General features: G+C 46.4%; 1 protein-coding gene across 2 annotated transcripts in view; it reads left to right on the top strand.

Annotated features, from left to right (window-relative positions):
* LOC119976187 (ras/Rap GTPase-activating protein SynGAP-like) overlaps positions 1–26,336 on the top strand; it is a 506,239-nt gene that overhangs the window by 150,035 nt on the left and 329,868 nt on the right. For both annotated transcript variants that reach the window (XM_038816494.1, XM_038816493.1), the window contains exon 13: positions 19,548–19,635. In XM_038816494.1, coding sequence (XP_038672422.1) covers positions 19,548–19,635 — 88 coding nt within the window. The remainder of the gene's footprint in view (positions 1–19,547; positions 19,636–26,336) is intronic.

Raw genomic sequence — 26,336 nt, 5'->3', positions numbered from 1 at the left:
GGGAAAATGGAATGTGGAGCATTCACCTACAAGCTGTTGTTTAGAAGAAGCTGAATTTTCAATCAGCTTTAAACAAAGGTTCTACTTGTAGCTACTTGCAGCTTGAGCTTGTTAATTAGTTAATTGGATTAGTCCAGTTTTCAGAGACTAGAGTCACAGTATAAAGGTGAGCCAGCTACAGTGCTGACTTTGTTTGCACTGAGTGTTAAATTTGGGTGCATTTGAGTGTGATAGTGGGAGTTTGGTGACTTGAGGGAGTGCTGAATTTGGGTGCATTTGAGTGTTATAGTGGGAGTTTGGTGACTGAGGGAGTGCTGAATTTGGGTGCATTTGAATGTTACAGTGGGAGTTTGGTGACTTGAGGGAGTGCTGAATTTGGGTGCATTTAAGTGTTATAGTGGGAGTTTGGTGAGGAGGGAGTAAGGTGCTCCTTTAATTTCATTTCCTACATTTCCTCAAAGAGCGTGAAGGGAGCCGGGAGTTTACAGAGTGTGCAGCTGACTGGGAGCAGAGTCGGAGGGCGGCGTACCAGTTGGTCCACAGTGCAGCTATATTCTGTAAGGTATAAGGGGATGGAAGCTAGGGCAGTTGCATGCTCGTCCTGTAGGATGTGGGTGGTGGGGGATACCACCGAGGGGCACCAATATCCTGGGTGTGAGGTTTGCTGGAGCTCTTCGGTAGGGTTTAAATTAGTTTGGCAGGGGTGTGGGAACTCGAGCTATGGATCAGAGGATAGGGTAGCTGTTGAACAGGCAGAAATAGTATTCAGCAAGTCTGTGAGGAAGGACAGATCGGGCAAAGTTGCACTCAGTGGAATGGATTAAAGTGTGTCTGTTTCAATGCAAGGAGTGTCAGGAATAAGGGAGATGAACTTAGAGCATGGCTCAGTACTTGGAACTACGATGTTGTGGCCATTACGGAGACATGGGTTTCACAGGAGCAGGAATGGTTGTTAGATGTTCCGGGGTTTAGATGTTTTAAGAAGAATAGGGAGGGAGGTAAAAGAGGAGGGGGAGTGGCACTGTTAATTAGGGAGTGCTCCACAGCTGCAGAAAAGGAGGTAGTTGAGGAGGATTTGTCTACTGAGTCAGTATGAAGTCAGAAACAAGAAAGGAGCAGTCACTTTATTGCGAGTTTTCTGTAGACCCCCCCAATAGCAGCAGAGAGAAAGAGGAACAGATTGGGCGTCATATCTTCGAAAAGTGCAGAAATAACAGAGTTGTCGTCATGGGTGACTTCAACTTCCCTAATATTGACTGGAACCTCCTCAGTGCAAATGGTTTGGATGGAGCAGATTTTGTCAGGTGTGTACAGGAAGGATTCCTGACTCAATATGTAGATAGGCCGACGGGGGGGGGGGGGGGGGGGGGGGAGGAGACCATACTGGACATGGTGCTCGGCAACGAACCAGGCCAGGTGTCAGATGTCTCGGTGGGAGAGCATTTTGGTGACAGTGACCACAACTCCTTGACCTTTACCATAGTCATAGAGAGGGATAGGAACACACAGTATGGGAAGATATTTAATTGGAGGAGGGAAAATTATACTGCTATTAGACAGGAGCTGAGGAGCATAAAGTGGGAACAATTATTCTTGGGGAAATTCACAACAGTAATGTGGGGATTGTTTAAGGAGCACATGCTGCGAGTGCTGAATTGTTTTGTCCCACTGAGACAAGGAAGGAATGGTCAGGTGAAGGAGCCTTGGATGACAAGAGAAGTGGAGCTTCTCGTCAAGAGGAAGAAGGAAGTGTACGAAAGGCTGAGGAAGCAAGGATCTGACTCGACTCTCGAGGGTTACAAGGTAGCCAGGAAGGAACTCAAAAATGGACTTTGGAGAGCTAGAAAGGGGCTCAAAAAAGCCCTGACGGGAAGGATTAGGAAAAACCAAGGTGTTCTACACTTACGTGCGAAATAAGAGGATGATCAGAGTGAGAGTCGGGCCGATAAGGGATAGTGGAGAGAACTTGTGCCTCAAGTCTGAAGAGATCAGGGAGGCCCTAATGAATACTTTGCTTCAGTATTCACTAGAGAGAGGGGCCTTGTTGCCCATGAGAACAGTGTGAACCAGGTTAATAGACTCAAGCAGGTTGATATTAAGAAGGAGGATGTGCTGTAAATTTTGAAAAGCATCAGGATAGGTAAGTCCCCTGGGCCTGATGGGATATACCCAAGGTTACTACGGGAAGCGAGAGAGGAGATTGCTGCGCCGTTAGCGATGATCTTTTGCTTCCTCACTCTCCTCTGGAGTAGTACTGGATAATTGGAGGGAGGTGAATGTTGTTCCCCTATTCAAGAAAGGGAATAGGGAAACCCCTGGGAATTACAGATCCATCAGTCTTATGCCTGTGGTGAGCAAAATATTGGAAAGGATTCTGAGAGATAGGATTTATGATTATTTAGAAAAACATAGTTTGATTAAAGATAGTCAGCATGGCTTTGTGAGGAGCAGGTCATGCCTCACAAGCCTCATTGAATTCTTTCAGGATGTGACAAGAACATAAGAACTAGGAGCAGGAGTAGGCCATCTGGCCCCTCGAGCCTGCTCCGCCATTCAATGAGATCACGGCTGATCTTTTGTGGACTCAGCTCCACTTTCCGGCCCAAACACCATAACTCTTAATCCCTTTATTCTTCAAAAAAAACTATCTATCTTTATCTTAAAAACATTTAATTAAGGAACCTCAACCGCTTCACTGGGCAAGGAATTCCATAGATTCACAACCCTTTGGGTGAAGAAGTTCCTCCAATGTGACGAGACACATTGATGAAGGTCGGGCAGTGGATGTGGTGTATATGGATTTCAGTAAGGCATTTGATAAGGTTCCCCATGGTAGGCTCATTCAAAAGTTAGGGGGCATGGGATACAGGGAAATTTGGCTGTCTGGATACAGAATTGGCTGGCTGAAAGAAGACAGCGAGTGGTAGTGGATGGAAAGTATTCCGCCTGGAGGTCGATGACCAGTGGTGTCCCGCAAGGATCTGTTCTGGGACCTCTGCTCTTTGTGGTTTTTATAAATGACTTGGGGATGAGTAAATGGAAGGGTGGGTTAATAAGTTTGCCGATGACACGAAGGTTGGTGGAGTTGTAGATAGTGTTGAGGGTTGTTGCAGGTTACAACAGGACATTGACAGGATGCAGAGCTGGGCTGAGAAGTGACAGATGGAGTTCAATCTTGATAAATGTGAAGGGATTCAGTTTGGAAGGTCGAATTTGAATGCTAAATATAGGGTTAAAGGCAGGATTCTTGGAAGTGTGGAGGAACAGAGGAACCTTGGGGTCCACGTACATAGATCCCTCAAAGTTGCCACAAGGTTGATAGGGTTGTTAAGAAGGCGTATGGTGTGTTGGCTTTCATTAACAGGGGGATTGAGTTTAAGAGCAGCGAGGTTTTGCTGCAGCTTTATAAAACTCTAGTTCGACCACACTCTGAATATTGTGTCCATTTCTGGTCGCCTCTTTATAGGAAGGATGTGGATGCTTTGGAGAGGGTACAGAGGAGGTTTACCTGGATGCTGCCTGGACTGGAGGACATGTCTTATGAAGAAAGGTTGAGGGAGCTTTTCTCACTGGAGCGAAAAAGGCAGCGAGGTGACTTGATAGAGGTGTACAAGGTGATGAGAGGCATGGATAGAGTGGATAGCCAGATACTTTTTCCCAGGGTGGAAATGGCTGTCACGAGGGAACATATTTTAAGGTGATTGGAGGAAGCTATAGAGGGGATGTCAGAGGTAGGTTCTTTACACAGAGAGTGGTGGGTGTGTGGAATGCACTGCCAGCGGAGGTGGTGGAGTCAGAGTCATTAGGGACATTTAAGCGACTCTGAGACAGGCACATGGACAGCAGTAAATTGAAGTGGTGTAGGTTAGGTTGATCTTAGATTAGGATAAATGGTCAGCACAACATCGTGGGCTGAAGGGCCTGCACTGTGCTGTACTGTTCTACGTTCTATCAAGAGTGTCATGATTCCTTCCACGCTGCTGTGTGGGTCCGAGATATAGATGAGCAGGTCACCTGCATAGAGAGAGACTCTGTGCTCTGTTCTCATCTCCAGATCCCTTTCCAATTTTTTGACACTCTAAGCGCGATTGTTAAAGGTTTGATGGCTTGGGCGAACAGCTGCGGGGATAACGGGCATCTCTACTTTGGGCCTCTGCAGCTGGAAGTACTTAAAGCTGGCTCACCATTAAAGATTGACTTGCTCCTCTATCCCTTAAGATATATATTTTTTAATATAAATTTAGAGTTTCCAATTATTTTTTTCTAATTAAGGAGCAGTTTAGTGTGGCAAATCCACCTAACCTGCAAACTTTGGGTTGTGGGGGTGAAACCCACACAGATTTGGGGAGAATGTGCAAACTCTACACAAAGAGTGACCCAGGGCCAGGATCGAACTCGGGTCCACAGCGCCACAGGCAGCAGTGCTAACCAATGCGCCATCATCCCTTACGGTCTTAATCTCCTTACCTACGTTGTACGCGAGTAAACTTTACCCTCACAAATAAAATACTTTAAATGTTCTGATGTCTGCACATCCATCAGCCTCTGAACAGGCTCTACACTCTGTTGCACCTCTTCCACTGGGCCAATGGTTTTTCCTCCCACTTTAATAAACCCCACTAGCTTATCCTGATTTACAGAGTCTGCCTTCTCAGTACTTTTCTTAAGCCACCAACAATGCAACTTCATATGTCCAACTTTATTACAATGAAAACACTTAGGTTTCTCTCCTCCACTATCATAGTTTTCCTTTTTACTCGGAGGCACACTCTCCTTAACATCACCAAGTAAACCTCCTTTGCATTGATATCCTGTGGATTTCTAATTTCCCCAGTTTCTGTCCTTTACAGATTTAAATTGATGTTGAAAACTAAACTTCATTTTATGAGCCAATTCAAAATCATCGGCCATTTCTGCTGCCTGTCCAGCACTCTTTGCTCTTCCACATTGGAGGGGGGAAGCATGGTGGCAGAGTGGTTAGCACTGCTGCCTGACAGTGCCAGGGACCCAGGTTCAATTCTAACCTTGGGTGACAGTGTGGAGTTTGTACGTTCTCCCATGTCTGCATGGGTTTCATCTGGGTGCTCCGGTTTCCTCTTCCAGTCCAAAGATGTGCAGGTTAGGTGGTTAGTCCATGCTAAATTGTGTCCAAAGGTTAGGTGAGGTTACAGGGATAGGGCAGGGGATTGGGCCTGAGTAGGATGCTCTTTTGTAGGGTTGGTGCAGTCTCAATGGACTGTTTGAACCAACACTACCCAATCCATTTAGCCACTTTCTCAAATGAGATGAAAAAGGATTCCACATCTTTCTCATCAAATCTTGGTAATTCTTGAATATATTTAAACATATTCCTCCTAAGCATTTGACTAGTAAGTATTTCTTCTTTCTTTCGACCTTCCTCAGCTTCTGCCTTTAACTCCAACCTTCTACGTTCATGTTCTCCTTGCAGTGCCAGTTTCCGAAGTTCAAATTCTCTCTTTCCTTTTGTCATTGCTAATCTCTCCTTTTCCTTTGTCATTCCCAACCTCTCCTTTTTCTTTGCTTCTATTTCCAATTTCTTCACTTCTGTTTGTAATTGAATTCTAGCAAATTCTAATGATTCAGGTTGTCTCTGGCAAATTTAAATATTGAGCTATATATTTTCTCTACTTTCCGAACTCTTTAGATAAGATTCACTGCAGCTTCTCTGCCAGATCCAAAAGTTTTGCTTTAATCTCCCTTTGTTAACCATCCCGAGTAATCGCTTCCACACCCAGGGGGGTTTTTGCAACTGCAACCAAAGGAGAAGGTAGGAGTACTGGTTAGTGTTGAGGTTGATTGTTATTATTACCAGGCCAGACACCAACAGTGGCTAGAATACTAGATGGAACCCCTAATATTTTAGTTTATTTGTAAGACTGTTTGAAAAGAATAATTTGCACCAATAATGATTGCATGAAGAAATAGGAATTTGGTACTTTTAAAACAAAACTTTTTGACTTCACACCCAAAAACTTAATATTACCCCTGAAATGCTACTACTCAATAAACAACAAGAAAATAAACATACAGCACTCAATCTATCTTAAAATCAGCTTGGCAATGCGTAATTAATACTTGCTTTACAAAACAGATTTGATTCCTGTTAGAATCCCTTCAGATTCTGGCTAAATATTGTCAAACAACTGGTTCAACTAGCGTGTTTCAGCTTCTTCCTTATCCCCAAACAAGATTGCTCTGCTTTAAATTCTTGAGCTAACGATCTTACTTTATCAAAATTGTGGGCTCAGTGTCAGTCAGATCAGACTTCAACTCCTCTCTCTCTCCAAAGCCCTCTCCAAAACTGACTCTCTGATTTCCTTGGCTCCACCCGACTGAAAAACAGATTAACTCTGCAGTCTGAAAGTGCATTAACTCTCCAGGGACTTTCCCCAGTCAAATCACAGTACATTAGTCCAGACTGAAAAATCACGGGCTGGATTCTCCAATTTGGAGACTATGTCTGTCCGCACACCGGCATGGGAACGATGGTGGAAAACTGGCGCAAAATGGCCACTGATTCCCCGTTATGCTGGGGGCTAGCAGGGAGGCAGCGCACCTGGCTCCAGCTGCCAATACGGCCTGGAGAATTGCCAGGTCAGTGGCCTCACATGCATACAGTGGTGACCTGCAGTGCCTCTCGCAGACCCGGCCAGAGAAATAGTCCCCCCCTTCGGCCGGCTCGCGATCCCCGGACCGCCCCGAATAATGTCTCCCCTACCCATGGATCAGCTCTCACCCGGCTGCGGTAGCGCTGGACTGAGCCCGGAGCCACCACGCTGAGTTCCCGATGGGGGAGACCATGAGAGACCCATGCCAATGGGAACTTGGCCGGTCGGGGGCAGAGCATCAGGCACGGACCTCAGGCAATGGCCTGAGGCCGTGGATCCATGGTGCGGTGCTTTGGAGGGGGTGGAGCATCGCAGAAGCAGCACCCCCCCCGGTTCTGTCAGGAATTTGGATCCTCCGGCCCATCGCCGAACGCGATTTTGACGTCAGTGACCGGAAAATCCAGCCCCACATTCCTTTGGTCAATTTCACCTTCTACCTCCTAAAAGCTACCAGGCCTTTACAACGCAAAATTCTTCTTTTTTTTAAAAATTTGAACACTGCAGTCCAACACACTATAACCCGTGGATTTCAACTCTTAAGTTGCCCCAAATATTTAGAAGCCAATATTCCTAAAATCCTTCATTCGTCACATTACTAGAAAATAAAAGGAAGGGTCAGAACGTGTGAATGTCATACTGCACCAAGGAAGTCATGCAAGAGTAGGGTAATTTGATAACACAAACTTAGGGCAGCACAGCGACACAGTGGTTAGCACTGCTGCCTCACGGTGCAGAGGACCCGGGTTTGGTCCTGGCTCCGGGTCACTGTCCGTATGGAGTTCGCACATTCTCCCCGTGTTTGCGTCAGTCTCATCCCCACAACCCAAGATGATGTGCAGGGTAGGTGAATTGGCTATGCTCAATTGCCCCTTAATTGGAAAAGAAAAAAATTGGGTACTCTAAAATTTATTTTTAAAATATAACATAAACTTAAAGGTTTTATATTTGATTCAACGAAGCGTTCAGAATAAAAACGAGTTAACAGCAAAAATAAAGATAATGGGGTATGATTTGGTGGTGATTACGGAGACATGGTTTCAAGTCTAAGAGTTAAATATCCAAGGGGACTCAGTTTTTCTGAAGGATAGAGGTCTCCTGGCGGTGGCCATGGAGTGAGCAGTCACACATTTGGTAGCTCCCGCTCAATGCGGTATTTTCTGGTCTTTTCCCCATCCAAGGGCGAAGTTTTTGATGGAAAGAGTAGAAGTTCCTGGAGAAGATGTAACTCCAATGGTATTGGTGTGGCTGGATCTTCAAATTAGGAGTGGGGCAAGAAGAGAACTGCTGGAACAGGAGAGTCTGCGTGGTGTGCCACAGGATAGGATGGCAGAGGGCAAGGTCAACGGAGCAGCTAGTGGATTTTTTTGAACGCTAAGCAGAGGAAAGAGGACCTGGAAGACCAGGCCAAAGTGGTGCAGCTGATGAAAGAAGAGATCAAGAGTAGAGCAGAGGCTGGAGTCCGAGGGCCAGGTGATCCACAAAATGGAGGAGGTAGTGGGGGAGCACATGAAGCAGTTGGCCTCATTGGTGGTGATGCGGGAGACCCGGAAGAGTCTGAAGGAGAAGGTGGAGGATCTGGAGAACCCCTCAAGAAGTCAAAATTTGAGGATCATGAGGATGCCCAAAGGCACTGAAGGTGCGGAGGGCCAGCACGTACGTGGCAAAATATCGGAGCAGTTGATGGGAGAGGTGGTCTTTGACCGGTTCCTGGAGGTCAACTTAGTGCACAGGGTGCTGTTGAGGAGGCCGAAAGCGGGTGAGCCGCCAAGGGCGATGATGGTGCAGTTGTACCGCTTTCTGGATAAGGAGAAGATCCTTTGGTGGGCGAGGCAGATGAGGAAGTGCACCTGGGAAGGGAACGAGCTGCAGGTGTACCAGGACTTGGGTGCAGAATTGGCGAAGAGTAAAGCCGGGTTTAATGGGGTCAAGGCTGCCCTCTTTAAGAAGGGAGTGAAGTTTGAGGTGCAGTACCCGGCCCATCTCTGGGTCACTTTCCAGAAGTGCGAGTATTATTTTGGCACGCCACAAGAGGCAATGGAGAGACAATGGACTGGCAGGAGAAGGACACTGAACTTCAGGAGTCTGTGTGAGTGTTTCTTTGTTCTCTGAAAACATTTCCCCTTGGAAGTGTTTCTTTTGTTTTGATGGGGTTTTTGGAGGGCAGGCCTTTCATGGGGGAACATAAAGGGTGAGTGTACATTTTTCTGCTTTTTGGGGGAGTGTGGACGGGGGGGGGGGGGGGGGGGGGGGGGGTAGTGAGATTGGAGGCCTTGGGCAGGGGCCACCATGTTAGTTGGACGGGCTAGTTAACAGGACTGCAGTGAGGGTTGTCAGGAGGTAGGCGCAGGGGAGGGTTGCTGAAAAGGTTGGTGGAGCATTTCGAAAAGAATTGATGATGGTGGACATCCGAAAGTGGACCTGGGGTTGTGTGACACGGGCCAGAGGCTGGCCCAAAAAGTGATATGGTTGACTGGCAGGGGAAGGGTGTGGGGACTCCCCCGACCAGGCTAGTCACGTGGAACATTAGGGGGCTGAATGCATCAAATGGTCACGTGTGTTTGCACAACTTGAGGAGTCTGAAGGCGGAGGTGGCCTTTTTGCAGGGGATGCACTTAAAGATAGGGAACCAGACAAGGTTGAAGAAAGGATGGGTGGGGCAGGTGTTCCACTCGGGACTGGATATGAAGACGAGGGGGGTGGGGGGGCAGTATTGGTGAATAAGTTTTTGAGTGGGGAACATTGTGGCAGGTCAGGGATGGGTTGGGTGGGATTGTGATATCGAGTGGGAGGCTGGAGGGGATGCCAGTGGTCAAACTGGGATGATGTAGACTTCATGAACAAGATGCTGGGGAGGATTCCTGACCTGGACTCGCATTGGCTGATCATTGCGTATTTTAATACGGTTATGGAGCTGGGAACCGGCCAAGCTCAAGTGAGGTGTCGACTGTGGCGAAGGAGCTAAAGGGGTTTATGGAACACATGTTGGGAGGCGAGGGAGTAGGCCCATGGAGAGCTGGGAGGCTGAGGGCAAAGGAATTTTCATACTTCTCCCATGCACCAGGTGTACTCCTGGATTGACTTTTTCGTGTTGGCAAGGCGTCGCTGGCAGGGGCGGTCAGCTCGAGTATTCGGCAATCGTGGTCTCTGACCACACCCCGCACTTGTTGGATTTGGGAGCGGACCAGGGGGGTGCCAGCGCCCGCAGGGAGGATGGATGTGGGCTTGTTGGCAGATGAAGCGGGTGAGGGCAGCCATCCGGGGGTATGTAGAGCTCAATGATACGGGGGAGTTCACGGCCACCATGGGAGGCACTCAAGGCAGTGGTTAGAGGGGAGTTTATTTCAATTCGGGTGCATAGGGAAAGGCAGAATGGGCGAGATGGCAAGACTGGTAGTTGAGATCCTGAGGGTGGACGGAAGGTATTCGGAGACCGCAGAGGCAGGGTTGTTGAAGGAGAGGCAGAGGCTCCAGATGGAGTTTGAATTAGTGTCCACGGGGAAGGCAGTGGGGCAGTTGCAGAGAGCCAGAGGGGTGGTATATGAATAGGGTGAGAAAGCGAGCAGGATGCTGGCCCACCAGTTGAGTAAACAAGACGTGGCGAGGAAGATTGGTAAAGGACGAGATGGGAAGGGTAGTGTTGGACCCGGAGGGAGTGAATAGTGTGTTTGAGGCGTTCTATAGAGATTATATGAATCTAAACCCCCATGTGGAGTGGGCGAGTCCGGCTGCTCTTGGATGGGTTGGAGATTCCCAGAATTGCCGAGTTGGTCCAAGGATTGAGGGCCCCAATCGGGCTGAGGGAGGTGATGGAAAGTATGGGAACGATGCAGGCAGGGAAGGCCCCGGATGGGTTCCTGGTAGAGTTCTATAAGATGTTCAAGGGAGAACCTGAGGCCACTGCTGGCGAGGACATGCAACAAGGCGAGAGAGAGAGAGAGAGGACCACCCCTGCCCCCCCCCCCCCCCCCCTTACACTATTGCAGGCTTCTATTTCCTGATATTGAAAAAGGACAAGGATCCAGAGCAGTATGAGTCATATCACCCGATATCGCTATGAATGTAGACGCCATGCTCCTGGCGAAGGTGCTGGCGTTGCGAATTGAATACTGCGTCCGGGGGGGATGATAGGCCAGAACCAAAAAGGGTTCGTGAAATGGAGGCAGCTGTCAGTCAATGTGGAGGCTAATTAAGATGCCTCTGATCGGACAGGGGTTGGAGGTGGCGATGGACGCGGAGAAGGCTTTCGGTTTGATTGAGGGGTTCGCTCGGAGGTGGAAGCTGTTCATTGACTTCTTTAAGGAGCCATGATGTGGAGATGCCGGCGTTGGACTGGGGTGAGCACAGTAACACCGGGTTAAAGTGACAGGTTTGTTTTGAATCACTAGCTTTCGGAGCACAGCTCCTTCCTCGGGTGAATGAAGAGGTGGGTTCCAGAAACAGAAAAAAAGACGAAGTCAATGATGCAAGACGATACTTTGAATGAGAGTCTGTGCAGGTAATTAAGTCTTTACAGGTCCCGACAGCAACTGGAGAGAGGGATAATCACAGGTTAAAGAGGTGTGAATTGTCTCAAGACAGGACAGTTGGTAGGATAAGACAAGACTTTGACAGGATGATAAGAGTTTGTCTATATATATATATGTTTCTGGAACCCAACTCTTCATTCACCTGAGGAAGGAGCAGTGCTCCGAAAGCTAGTCATTTGAAACAAACCTGTTGGACTTTAACCTGGTGTTGTAAGACTTCTTATTGTTCTTAGAGGATTGCGGTGTCAGCAAAAGTGTGGGGAGGGGGGTGGCAAGGGAGGATAGGAAAAGTGGGTGATGGTGGGGAGAGGGAGGGGGGGCAGAAAGTCGGTTTTGGTTATTATGTTGTACGATTTTTCTTCTGCTTTTGTTTGCCCACTTTGGGCAGCATGGTAGCACAAGTGGCTAGCACTGTGGCTTCACAGCGCCAGGGTCCCAGGTTCGAATCCCCGCTGGGTCATTGTCGACGCGGAGTCTGTGCGTTCTTCCAGTGTCTGCGTGGATTTCCTCCGGGTGCTCCAGTTTTCCTCCCACAGTCCAAAGACGTGCAGGTTAGGTGGATTGGCCATGATAAATTGCCCTTAGTGATCAAAAAGGTGAGGTGGGGTTATTGGGTTACGGGGATAGGGTGGAAGTGAGGGCTTAAGTGGGTTGGTGCAGACTCGATGGGCCGAATGGTCTCCTGCACTGTATGTTCTACGTTTCATGAAAATTCCTGAATAAAATATATATTTTTTAAGTATTTTGGAAGGATAGACAGAAAGGAAAAGGAAGGGATCAGTGCTGTAGTGAGAAATGATATAGACACTGGATTTCAGGACGTGGAATCAGTCTGGGTGGAAATAAAAAATAGGAAGAGAAAGAAGTCCCTGGTAGGAGTAATCTATAGGTCCCCAAAAAGTAGTTCCTCAGTGGGGTACAGCATAAAGCAGGAAATACTGGGGCTTGCAAGAAAAGTACACAATAATCATGGGAGATTTTAATATGCGTACAGACTGAATTAATCAAATGTGTACAGGTAGCCTCGAGTGAATATTGATTGAATATATTAAACATTGTTTCTTGGACCAATATGTTGTGGAACCAACCAGGCAGCAGGCTAAAGCGTAATGTCCGAAGATGTGTAGGTTAGGTGGATTGGCTATTCTAAATTACCCTTAGTGTCCAAAAAGGTGAAGTGGGGTTACTGGGAATAGGGTGGAGGTGTGGGCTTAAATAGTGTGCTCTTTACAGGGGCTGGTGCAAGATGTAACTAGTGTGGTGCCACAGGGTTCGGTTCTCGAACCTCAATTATTTACAATCTATATTATGACTTAGATGTAGGGAAAGGCGTACTATAACCAAATTTGCAGATGACACTAAAATGGGTGGGATAGAAAGTTGCAATGAGGAAATAAGAAATTTACAAATGGATATAGATAGATCAGATGAGTGGGCCAAAACTTGACAGTAAGTGAGATAATCCACTTTGTTTGGGAAAACTGGAAAGGCAACTTATTTTCTTTTTTAAAATAAAGTTAAGAGTACCCAATTCTTTTTTCTTTTCCAATCAAGGGGCAATTTAGCACGGCCAATCCACCTAGCCTGCACATTTTTGGGTTACGGGATGAGACCCACCCAAACACAGGGAGAATATGCAAGCTCCACAAACAGTGACCTAGGGCCGGGATCGAACCAGGGTCCTCAGCACCAAGAGGCAGCAATGCTAACCACTGCGTCACCGTGCCGACCCAGGCATCTTATTATCTAACTGGCGAGAAACTTCGCTGCAACAGAATGTGGGTGTCCTCGTGCATGAATCACAGAAAACTAGTATACAGGTACATCAGGTAATAAGGCAAATGAAATGTTGGCATTTATGGCTGAAGGAATAAAAGAGTATAAAAGCAGAGAAGTATTGTTGCAACTTTACACGGCATTGGTGAAACCGCACCTGGAATACCGTGTACAGTGTTGGTCCCCTTATTTGAGGAAGGGTGTAGTTCCATTAGAGGCGGTTCTTATGAAGAAAGATTGAGCAGTTTAGGCCTATACAGTCTGGAAGAATGAGAGGAGAGCTAATTGAGATATATAAGATGATAAAAGGTAATGACAAAATTAGACGTAGTGTGGTTGCTTCGTCTTGTGGGACAATCTAGAAAGAGAAGTCATAGTTTTAGGATAAGGGTAACAGATTTAAAATAGAGATGAGGAGAAATTACTTCTCTCAAATGGCCATGAATCTGTGGACTTCACTACCCCAGAGTACGGTGGATGCTGGGACAGTGAGTAAATTTGAGGAGCTATACAAATTTTTAAATTAGTAATGGGTTGAAAGGTTACAGAGAAAGGGCAGGAAACTGGAGTTGAAACCAAGATGAGATCAGCCATGATCGTACTGAATGGCGAAGCGTGCTCAAGGGGGCGGAATTGCCTAATCCTGCTCCTAGTTCTCAACATCTCTCACTGAGGTGATAGTCTTTGCGCTGGTGGGTGGCGCTGGTGAAAGCAGTGTTGAGAAGTCGGGTATCTTCCCCGGAGATCTGCTCCAGGATGTTCTGAGGTGTGTGTGGTGGGGAGGGGGAGAGGGGGCGCGACGACCCCAGACAGCCTAGCCTCATCTGATGGAAATCCTGGAAGACAAAGGACATGAGGTCAGCAGTTGGGAAGGACAGGGCATTGGGAGATGAAGGTCTCAATTAAGATAGGACATCTCTCACTACGTCAGTGCATGCCAAACTCCAGGTCAGCCACTGCTCGCTCCCCAGCCTCCCTGCGATTTCCATGGCTTGTTCTTCAAACGGGGTGTGGACCCATATCTCGGGCATGCCCTCACCCGTCTTCTGACACTCCCTTCGATTCTGGCCTGCTTTATCCTTGGGGACACAGAAAGATGCTGACATGCCAGTTTTAGGGGGACCTCCTTAAGGGTGGGTTGAGGGACATACTGGTAGGTGGAGTGTTACTGGCATATAAGGGTTGGGGACAGATGTCAGGGACGAGAGTGATGCCAGGGTCTCACAGGTAGTTATTCACCTAAACTGTTGGAAAGTCATTCATTTATTCCTCCATTGCATGTCAGTCCACTTTGTTAGGACTCACTGCCTCTACTACCTCACCCTAGGCTTGATTCATTGCAGCTGGCTGGTGTTTCCACCCCACCCTGGGGAAAAGGATGCCATTCCTCTCCTCAATGGCGTCCAATATCCTGTGGATGTCTGCATCAAGGAAGTGGTACAAAGGTCTTTTTCAGCATCTTTTGGCTGAAATGAGGGTCTGGGGTGAGTGGAGCACTTAATAGCTCACAATGGGATTCTTCTCCCAAATCACTGGGGAAATCAGGGCTTGAGCTGCATGTCAGCAGCATACTGGCACATTTACATGGATTGAATTGCACCTCCCCAGTGCTCCCCAAAAATGTTCCTATTCTCCACTGATGGGAGCACTTAAATCTCTGAATCAGAGAATCACACCCTCGGTTTCTTTCTGCACAGATGCTGCCCGACTTGCTGAGGGTTTCCTGTATTTTCTATTTCGGAATTTCAGAATCCACTGTACTTTGCTTTTGCTAGAGTTAAATGCTCTGTGTGAGGATGATGGAATTTTGCCACTGAAATATTGGACAGATTGCGTTTGTGGCAGTAATCAATCATTAGCCTCTCTGGTTCCATCTGTGAAACAGATGTCAGGAACTTTCAGAAAGAGCAGCTCGTAGACACAAGTCAGTAAATTCCTTTGACTCCATGGAAACAAAAGGCAAGAACAATTCTTCATGTTAATGTTAATCTGGTTAACAAAAAACTGTCATCGGTAGGTCTCCTGATCAACCCTTGACGAGTAGGCAGTCGGGACTGAAATCCTGATAGTATTAACTATAAACAGAAACATAGAAAATGGCATTTTATAGTCCCCACCTTAACACCAGAGCTTCCCTTTCAGCAGGACACTGCCCACAATTTTTCATCCATTGATGTCAATGAATGGAAAATTTGCACGGAAGTACACACAATTTTCACATATTCCAGCACTACACAAAAGGCCAATCCAAAGGAAAATTCCACCCAAATAGTCACTAACCCTCCTAGTTCCCTCATTCTCTCATTGTACGGGCAGTCAGTAGCATCTGCACCTCATAGGATTGGTTCAAGCCCCACTCCAGGACTTGGACACAGAAACTCAGCAAGGGGAATGTCGCTTTCTCAGAGCCATTGGTCTGTGGATGGGCTGTTAAACAATCTCATTGATTCAGGTGAAGTCACCATGGCATTCCATTCTTTTATCAGATCTGCGACAAGCCCCTTGATCATCTCGAGTCATCTCGAGACCTGTAAGAAATGCATTGCCAGTTCCTCCTCAGTCAATAGGACATCGACTTTACTTTCACTCGATATGCATTAAGGAAGGCTTACATTTCAATAACATCGTTCACAATCTCAGCATTTTACCGCCAATTAAGTACTTTGAATTGTAGTCACTTGTAAACTAGGAAATGCGGCAGCCAATTTGTGCACAGCAAGCTCTCACAATCAGCGATATGGTGATAACCAACATCATGAAAGAAAATCAGATTATTTGAATATATTCAAGAGGCGCTTGGGGTGAATGGGATCAAAGGCTATGGGGAGAAAGCAGGATTAGGCTATTTAGTTGGATGATCAGCCATGATCGTGATGAATGGCTCAAAGGGCCAAAAGGCTTCCTCCTGCTCCAAAATCTATGTATCAATGTATTTGGTTGAGAAGTAAATAACCGAAGGCGGCTTGAGGAGAACCTCCTTTCTCTTATTCAGTATATATTCTTTTATGCCCAGCTGGGAGCTGGGAGCTTAGCATTGCATCCGAAAGACGGCACCTTGAACAATGCAGTATTCCCGCTGAACCTTGTTGATTTGGGATGGTCCGTGTTAACCTGGATGATTTGTTAGGCTGTGGGGAGGCCAAGATTTGCTTCAAAAGGTCAAACTAATCAGGCCAGATGCTTTTTATGCCATCCATTCTTGCTAATTATTTTTTTACAATTAATTCTCATGGTGTGGCATTGCAGGTAAGGCCATGTATGTTTATATGTATGTCCTTATCCCAGCTGTCCCCAAGATGGTGTTGTTGGTCCACTTCTTGAACCATGACTGTGATTTGAGACAATTGACTGGCTCACGAGGCCAATTCACAGGTGGGGCTGAAGCTACAGACAAGCTTAGATCTGGTAAGAACACTCGGTTTCCTTCCTTACAAGGAATGAGTTGGGCATTACAACAATACAACAGCTACATAAGCATTTTTTACTGACACCAGTTTTTTCATTTCCAAATTTTTAAAAATTGAATTGAAATCACCAAACTGCCATAGTAAATCCAATGGTAGCCCTGTACTCTGATGTAAAAGATCCAACCACAATATTTTGAGGAGCTGGGAATTTCCCACTCATATCCTGGTTAATGTTTATCCCTCTCCACCACGCAAACAGATTATGTATGGTCATTATCACGTTGCTGTGGAATTTTGCTATGTGCAAATGAACTGTTGCGTTTCCTACATTACAGCAGCAAGTACACTTCAAAGGTATTTAATTGGCAGTAAAACATTTTGAAATGCCCCAAGGCCAAGAAAGGAGCTAAAAATTCATATTTTTTCACTGCACATCACTGCTTTTACAAGCCACAAAAAAAAACACACAATGTGACTTTCGCACAAGTATGGCTTGTCTGTTGCTGCAATGATATGGAATGAGCTTGATACCACAGCAACCAGGCGCCCGAGAGTACAAAACCACTCTCAAAGCCATGCTATCATATAAGGAAGACATATGTTGGTGGATGGTGCCAAACTACATGGGAAAACAGGATGTTGTGAGGAAAGAAAAGCATTCAACGAAGCCTACAGATACTTAGCAACTCAAGCAGTTGAATGGCAGATGGCATTCATGATTTTGAAATGTAAGTAACTGCAAATGGGCTCTAAAAATAAATTTTGAGCTGCATAATGCAGAGTTCAAGAAAAAAAAAAGACAGACCTGCATTTCTATGCTGCCTTGCACATTCACAGGATATCCCAGAGTGCTTTACAGTCAATTGTAGTTACTGTTACAATGTAGGAAATGGGAAAATCAGTTTGTACAGAGCAAACACAGTGGTTAGCACTCCTGCCTCACAGCCCCAGAGACCCAGGTTCGATTCCAACTTTGAGGTGACTGTCAGTGTGGAGTTTGCACTTTTCCCTGTGTTTTTGTGGGTTTCCTCCGGGTGCTCCGGTTTCTCCCACAGTCCAAATATTTGTGGGTTAGGTGGTTTGGTCGTGCCAAATTGCCCGTTCATGTCCAAATATCACAGGGATAGGGTGGGGGTGGGCCTAAGGAGGGTGCTCTTTCGGAGGGTCGATGAGACAAATGGCCTCATTCTGCACTGTATTCTGTAAAACGCGCTACAACAGCACTGTAACGATCAGGTTATATTTTAATGATAGTGACTGAGGAATAGATGTTGACCACAACTACCCCCTGCTCATCTCATGTCATAGAATAATTTAGTCCCACCTAGCAGAGTAGATCGGGTCTTATTTTTCAGGTGGGATGTTAAACTGACACTTCAATAATGAAGTGGAGCCTTGATCATGTGTTCCAGTCTCTAGTGAATCTTGCCTGAGGCAAGGCCAACTAACCAAGTCATGGGCAACTCCTTGAAGACCAGTAAAGGGATGCGGAGATATATTTGAGGCCACAAGTGGATCCTGTTATGCAAGTCATTATATAGAAACGGGAGTGGACCATTCAATCCTTCCTTCTGCCTCCTCTTTACATCCTTATGGGTGAGACCTGGTCTAAATGTACTGTCTTCTACACTGAATTTATTCTTCCAGGACTTTAGCACCATGAGCTTCTCACCGGCCTTCCCTTTTTTCTAGTCTTACAAAGAACAAAGAAAACTTACAGCACAGGAGCAGGCCATTCGGCGCTCCAAGCCTGCGCCGATCCAGATCCTCTATCTAAAACTGTTGCCTATTTTCTACGGATCTGCATCCCTCTGCTCCCTGCCCATTCATGTATCTGTCTAGATACATCTTGAATGACACTATCGTGCCTGCCTCTACTACCTCCGCCGGCAATGCATTCCAGGCACCCACCACCCTCTGCGTAAAGAACTTTCCACGCATTTCTCCCTTAAACTTTTCCCCTCTCACCATGAACTTGTGTCCCCTAGTAATTGAGTCCCCCACTCTGGGAAAAAGCTTCTTGCTATCCACCCTGTCTATACCTCTCATAATTTTGTAGACCTCAATGAGGTCCCCCCTCAACCTCCGTCTTTCTAATGAAAATAATCCTAATCTACTCAACCTCTCTTCATAGCTAGCGCCCTCCATACCAGGCAACATCCTGGTGAACCTCCTCTGCACCTTCTCCAAAGCATCCACATCCTTTTGTTAATGTGGCGACCAGAACTGTACGCAGTATTCCAAATGTGGCCGAACCAAAGTCTTCTACAACTGTAACATGACCTGCCAACTCTTGTACTCAATACCCCTTCCGATGAGGGAAAGCATGCCGTATGCCTTGACCACTCTATCGACCTGCGCAGCCACCTTCAGGGTACAATGGACCTGAACACCCAGATCTCTCTGTACATCGATTTTCCTTTCAGAACTCTAAATTTAGTTCACCTGAGGCCTAATGGAAACTATTCAGTCATCTCAGCTGCTTATCTGAAACTTGGCATTAGGAGCCTTCACTTTGCACCAAAGTCCCAAACCTTTACAAATAGCTTATTAGGCCTTAGCTGTCAAGGCCTCAGAGAAGTTGCAAAGCCGAGTTAGCTGAATTATGCCTTGGAATCATTGTCCCGACTCCCCTCTTTCCTCATAGCCTCACTGCATTTTTCTGTTTATAATATAGACCCAATTCCCTTTTGAAAGTTATTATTGAATTTGCTTCCCTTACAGGCAATGTATTTAGATCATAACAGCTGCTTAATATTCTCCTCAGTACCCCTCTAGCACTTTTGCCAATTATTTTACCTTAAATCTATGTCCTCTGCTTACTGAACAGTAGAGATAGTTTCTGCTTACTTACTTTATCAAAGCCCATGGTTATGAGTACCTCTCTTAAATTCCTCTTTAACTTTCCCTGCTCTATGGACACCAATCCGACCTAGTCTAAGTCTCTGTACATAACTGGTGTCTCCTATACCATAAATCATCTCTGCACTCTCTCCAAGACCTTGGCATCCTGAAGCCCAGAATTGATCACAATACTTCAGCTGAGGCCTAAGTAACTTCCAAAGAAAGGAGTTTGTTTTATGGATGCACTTGTGGTTTGACACGAAGGCTTAACCATGAAATGAATGTAAATGTCAGTGACTCCTCTACCAGCACCCCATGCCTTCCCCCGATTGCTGAGTTGTGCTGCCTTTTGCCTCTGCCCACAGGTTAATGGTGGTGGAAGACGAGTTGAGGAAAGACCACGCCAACATGCAGGAGGCCATTGATGCCAAGCAGCGGATAATCGACGTTCAGGTACAGAAAATCATCACCTCAAAGATCAACAAATGACACTGAGGGAGCAGCGCCTGCAATTCAGTCTTGTCGGGGTAGGACGGCTCCGGTCAAACCTCATCTGAACAAAGTCCTGCCAGTTTTCTCCCCGCCTCCCCAACAACAAGCAAAATGGCTCCTACCGTGACGTGTATCACAATTGGACAGCTTTCAGTTTCGAATAGATACTTTGTAGGGAGGCCCCTAGTACCATCCACCCCTCCTTAGATATTTTTGTTTTCTTTTTTAAAATCAGCCTTCAACCTGCCCCATGAAATGGCTGGGGCCAATTGAGATGTCCATGGAAAATTGGTTGCCACCGTTGAAAATTTTTTAGCCGCTTTCAGTGGCATGCATGTCTTTTGTGCAGTGGGGAGGGAGCAGGACAGAGGTGGGGTGGCCCCCACTTAAACTTTCTCAGTTTTGGAGAAGCAGCTGGTGAGATTGTGAAGATGAGGTTTGACCGGGGAAATAGTCTGATAGTAAGTAGTCAGGGTTCTGCCCTGGTTATGTACAAGTGGGAAAACCAGGAGGCCAATGGTAACCTCACATGCATGTTTTTATTTTGTTTTCTTTGATTCCTCTACGCGATCACCCACTTCCGAAACAAATCGGGCGGGTGGGGTTATTAGCTGGCACAAGGGAATGAAAGGCATGCACTCTAAGTGGTCATGAGGCTGCTCACTACTACTAGGTGTGCAGCGATTTTTCCAACATACACTCAGGTTTGTCGCACTGTTTACACTAATGACCTCTTTGGAGTAGGCCGAATGTTGGTACAGTTGCCGCCAGGTACCAAACCAGACCCGCCACCATATTCCCCATTTCCCCAAACCCCCACCTCACACAAAACTGTTTCTAAATGCAATGTACTCCAAATGGATCCTTGGTGCTCTGGCAGTACCTGGTAGTTGTCCCTGACCTGGTTATCCAATGGCAGTCTGGCCATGCAGGAACAAAGAGAAGTGCCTGCATGCAGAAAGGAGCAGAAGAGAATTCAAACAAGTCCATGGACTCCGCACTGGGTGATGGCCCCTCCCACATGGTGCTGTAAATGACCACCTGAACAGAGTATGGGCCAGTCACAATGATGGTGCACAACTAATTTAATATACTGAGCTGGTTTGAACCATTTGGGAAAGAAATGGATTAAGGGAACATACGTCACATTCCGATAAATAGCTCCAGAAGGACAGTGAAAGGGAAAGTTAGGACAAGAGTACCTACTGAGAACGGAAATGAGAACAGTTACGAATTTCAAGGTGGTAATGGTGTGCAAATTGGAATAGGAAAATGGTGGGGGGGGGGGGGGGGGTTGCTGTGGATAGGAGATGGGGAAGTGGGGGAATTCTATCCCTGACTTGCACCACTCAAAAATACCACAGGCAATTAATTCTCGGTCAGCAAAAGCTAGAACTGCGCAAATTGCTGCAGATGTTTAGGAAACACAGAAGGTTCATTCTCTATTTGGGAGTGGCGCTTGAGACCTGGACTTTGTGGAAAAAGGGGAGAGGCGAGAGTGGAGGATAATAACATCAAGCTGGGCCACTTTTTTTAAAAATTGGATGTTTGAAGTGGAGTTATTTTGGCAATTCAGATAAGATCCGGTTCTCTTTGACCTGCTCTGTGGTTTGAAGCCCAGCTGTGTTGCGGTGCTGTGCTCTTCCCCAGAAAAAAACATTTTGCGTTGGTCACTGTCTCAGCTCTTACTACTTGCAGACTGAACTTTCGAAGTACTTCAGTATGTCTGTCAGTGGGATTGGTAACAACACTGAGATTTTGTTATCAGCCACACATCCTGCTGAATTGCTCCTGATGGCTCCGTTTGATGCCTGGTGTTATATCAACAACTTGTACACATACTAAAACATACTTAATGTAGGAAAATGTCCCAAAACATAATCAGACAGAAATGACACCAGGATTAGAATGGGTGGCTAAATGCTTGGTCAAAAAGATGTTTTCAAGGAAGGTTTTTGAGGAAGAGGAAAGATAGGGAGGTACAGACTGAGGCAGTTAGAGAGAAATCCTGAATTTAGGACCAATTTGGTTGAAGATGAGGCCACCAATAGTGGGGGAAAAAAGAAGTGAAGGTGAACTGTATAGATCATTTTTTAAAATAAATTTAGCGTACCAAATTCATTTTTTCCAATTAAGGGGTAATTTAGCGTTGCCTATCCACCTAGCCTGCGCATCTTTGGGTTGTGGGGACGAAACCCGCGCAAACACGGGGAGAATGTGCAAACTCTAGTGACCCAGAGCCGGGATCGAATCTGGGACGTCGGCGCCGTGAGGCAGCAGTGCTAACGACTGCACCACCATGCTGCCCTGGATCAGAGATCTTTTAACAGTTAATCGGCTAAAATATATTACAAAGATAGGGAGGTGGAAGGCCCCGGAGAACGAAGGTTGAGAATTTTATTGGGACAGTAACAGATCAGGCTGACTTGAGGAATGATCCCTGGTCTATGCTGAATTAGACATCTGAGGGGCAAGCAGCATTTGGAATGCTACAGTTTGTCTCAGTGTGGAGGAAATTAGCCCTGAGTTCCTACTCCGGGGCCCCATGATGCTTCTCTGTTGAAGCCCTCCGCTAAAGGGATTGCAGTCAACAAAAGCCACTTTTGTAGGGGAAATGTTTCCGTCAAAAACTACAGCCCAATTACACAAGTCAAGACTACCAGGAGCAGAGGTTGAAAGAAAATTGGAGGCGGCAGCTGAGACATTATTCAGATAGCTTGGTTGTTACAGTAAATGATACTGCACCAGATTTGACAAATGGGTGCAACTATTGCAGAAATTAGACCAGCCCAGAAATGTCCCAAACTTGCTGTTGATTGCTTTTCCTACCCCTTGTCCCATCATCCCATCCACCATATGCCTACTTTGCTTTTAAGTTCAATATCACTAAATCACTATTTCAGTTTATGGACATCTTTGAGGTAGAACATACCCATCTCTTCCTATACTTCCAGCTCCGTGCCCTGTCAGCTTGTCAGCCAACTTACAACTTCCTCAATGAGTGTAAATGAAAACTATTTTTCATCAATTAACTAGCCTAACCTATCGAAAAAGGCCATAGTGTCGGCAAGTTCAGATGGTGAACATCTGTCTTATGAATTCACACTTTTTTTTGGTTCAAAATGATTGACTTTATGCTTTGCTGGTATTTAGGCAAGTGTAGATTTTGAGATACCCTATTAACACAGAAATTTGGTTTAAAGGACCCGTTGCTATTATGCTGCTGTTTCACACGCCAGGCTCAGTGATTTTCAGGTTGTGATTTGTTAGCTAAATGATTGGCTGTTTGTTTTGTTGGTGTTTAGATGAGTGCAGGTGTTAAGGAGGTGTCCCATTCTTACAATGGTTGGTCCAAAACGATTTGTGGTTATTTAGGTGAATGTGGACGTTGAGAGCGCATACAGTTTCCACTGCCCTGTTCAAAGTATGTACATTCAGCATTAATAGCTGTAATTTACAATGTTTTGAAGGACTGATCTAATGATGAGTACTTTTTAACACAGTGGAGCTAAAGTTCAACTCTGGTGGGGGCACAAATGGTCCTAGATTGGGCACTCTTATACATCCTGCCAGCTCAAAAAATAAATTAGACAGATTGTTTCAGGGGTGTTCCAGCCCCTATTGCCAATTTTGTGCCCCAGTTAAAGGTGAACATTAACCCCCCTGGATATTTCTTAAGGATTTTTGTAACATGTTAGGCAACACTATGTTTACTGAAGGAACGAGTGCTGTTCAGTACCATTTGATACTGATATTACTCACATTGTTATTAAAATACATCAAAGAATTTGTTAGTGACTTCTGCTTCTGGCTCCCCCCCCCCCCAAACTACTAACGAGTCAGAGGATGGTTAGTGTACAGAGTTAAAACAATCAGTGGTACATTTTAAAGGTAAAATACTGTACTGCGAAAAGTATAATGGGAGCTTTACTCTGCAATTAACTCAACCTGGACCTGACATGCAAGCATTTTGATGGGACAGTGTACATGGAGCTTCAGTCTGTATCTAACCTTTTGCTGGACCTACCCTGGGAGTATTGGGGTTGGACAGTGTAGAGGGAGCTTTCCTTCACATCAAACTCTGTGCTGTAACTGTCTTGGGAGTGTTTGATGGGACAGGTAGAGGCAGGTTACTCTGTACCTAACTTGTGCTATACCTACCCTGGGAATATGGGACAGTGTAGAGGGAGCTTTATGCTATCTAGCCTGTGCTGGAATGTTTGATGGGACAGTTCAGAGGGAGCTTTCCTGTTTCTAACCCATTCTGTACTTGCATTGGGAATGTATAATGGGACAATGCAATGGGAGCTTTAATCTGTATATAACCTGTGCTGTATATGTCCTGGGAATGCTTAATTAAGCAATGTAACGGGCGCGATCAAAGGCCACGCTGCGTCTGAAAAGCAGCGTGGCGCAACATGGCAGATAGAAGCTGGGAGACTCCGCTTCCTGGATCTACCTGGCTTGCAACGCCTCGCGGGATCCAACACAATCTTGCGAGATGTTGCAATATGGATCCCACCTACCTTTAGGCAAATCTGCATATTAGACAGCTAGTCTCACTGTAAAATGCAGGTGTTGGGGTCTATCCCCTTCGCCTTTGAGAACTCAAGTGAGTGCCGTTCAGTACAGATCTCCACAATGGGGACCAGACGGAACGGCATTCATTGCGGTCTCCCAGGGTATCGGAGGCCCCCAGGTGCATTATCTTTGGGCAGGGTGTAACCTGGTACAGCTGGGAGCACCCAGTAACTGCCAGCATCCTGGCAGTGCTGGAGGAGACACTGCCAGGTGACCAGGTTGGCACTACCAGGTTGCCAAGCTGGCATTTGTCACATGCTGATCGGACCAAGGGTGAACTCCACAGGTGTGGGGTGAGGGGGGTGAGGGCCTCATTGTGAGTTGGGGCTCGGGGGAGGGGGCTATAGAGGACGGGACCCTTTAATAAGGGTGTCCAGATCGCTTCTGGTGAGCGGAGCTTCTCAGTGCAGAAAACAGGTCCCCGCTGTGTCCCCTATCTAACCCGAGTGATGTTTAATAGCATGTTTCTCGGCGCTGCGAGAGCCAGGAAACACACAGCTAAAGACACTCTCTATGGGACTTTATTCCCATTTAGTTAAATTGCGCCCACTCTGTCTAATCCATGCAGTACCTGACCTGGAGTTTAGAAGGTTCATCCTGTTTGTGGTTGATACCAAAGGATGTTTATGAACCCAGCCTGTATCAATCTGTTGTTGACACCCGATACAAGGACGGGTGAGAGAAGTGTGGTTTGTCCAAAAGTAGTGACAATCAGCCTTATGCATGGCACCAGGTCATTAACCTAGATATTGCTTCCAACAAAATGCAGCTGTCTGTGCCATCCATCTTCAGGCTCGAATGCTAGAAAGGACCTATCAGGAGATGCCCAGGGCGAATTGTACCATCATCCCAGGACAGCAACGAGAATAGTGATCCATCCACACAATGACAGAATGGTCTTATGCACTCCTGGCTGGTACTTCACCCATCCCAGGGGCAGCACGGTGGTGCAGTGGTTAGCACTGCTGCCTCATGGCGCTGAGGACCTGGGTTCGTTCACAGTCCCGGGTCACTGTCCATGTGGAGTTTGCACATTCTCCCCATGTTTCCGTGAGTCCACCTCCTAAACCCAAAGATGTACAGGTTGGGTGAATTAGCCACGCTAAATTGGCTCTTAATTGAAAAAAAAAGACTTGGGTACTCACCCTCCCATAGCACATTGGGGTCACATTTGTATGAATGTATGTTCAATCATTAGTGAAGTGAATTCACAACACTGGTAACAATAGATAAAAAGAACAGACTTGCATGGGCATAGCATCTTTCAAAGCCTCAGGAGTATCAAAATGTTTTAGAGCCAACTAAGCACAGTTGTAATGTAGAAATTAACCAATAGAATTACATCGATCTTGAAGGCAAAAATAGACTGTGTAACCCAACTGTTATTTAAGCTCTATTTGAACGTCTTCCCACCCCTTTTCATGCTACCCTGTCACCTTCTCCTTCTTTATCCCTTCAGTATTTATCAAAATTCCTCTTAAATGCATCCCTGCATACTATTTTCAGAGGGGGGACAAACTCTGAACCCTCCATTGTGAGGGATAATGCAATCATGTGATTTCACACATGCTCCAATCTAACAATATCAGGAGTGAATCTGTTCACCAGTCCAGAACCGTGATCCCTGAACTGTCAAGTGAGACTGCCAACCCTCCAGGATCAGCCTGAGCTTTGAGGAACTGCAGGTCAATCACCACAACATTGCTGCATGCAATCCTGGAGAATGATCATTGGGACATGGAAAAATATTATGGGTGTGGTTTCGCAGCCACGTTGCGCCCGAACAGGGGCATGACCCGGCTGGTAGATGGCGGGAGAGGACTCCTGTGGGCTTCCCGACAGCCAGTACACCTCAAGAGATCTACCCAGGTCTCACAAAGAGGATCCCGCCCACAACGGGAGGGACCAACCCTCGCGCACCTAAACCCGCTTAGGCGTACACACCTGGGATCTATCGGGCTCTTGGCATCTACCTGCCTTATCAGGAATACCCTAGCCGGGGCCTGAGGGGGGACATACTCATGAAAGGTGGAGGGGTATGAAGGAGCCTCCGGAAGGTGGGGGGCGGCGGGAGAGACGCT

Source organism: Scyliorhinus canicula, chromosome 13 (assembly GCF_902713615.1).
Source record: "Scyliorhinus canicula chromosome 13, sScyCan1.1, whole genome shotgun sequence".
Lineage (NCBI taxonomy): Eukaryota > Metazoa > Chordata > Chondrichthyes > Carcharhiniformes > Scyliorhinidae > Scyliorhinus > Scyliorhinus canicula.
The sequence above is the reverse complement of the archived record's forward strand: the minus strand, read 5'-3'. Positions and strand labels throughout refer to the sequence as shown.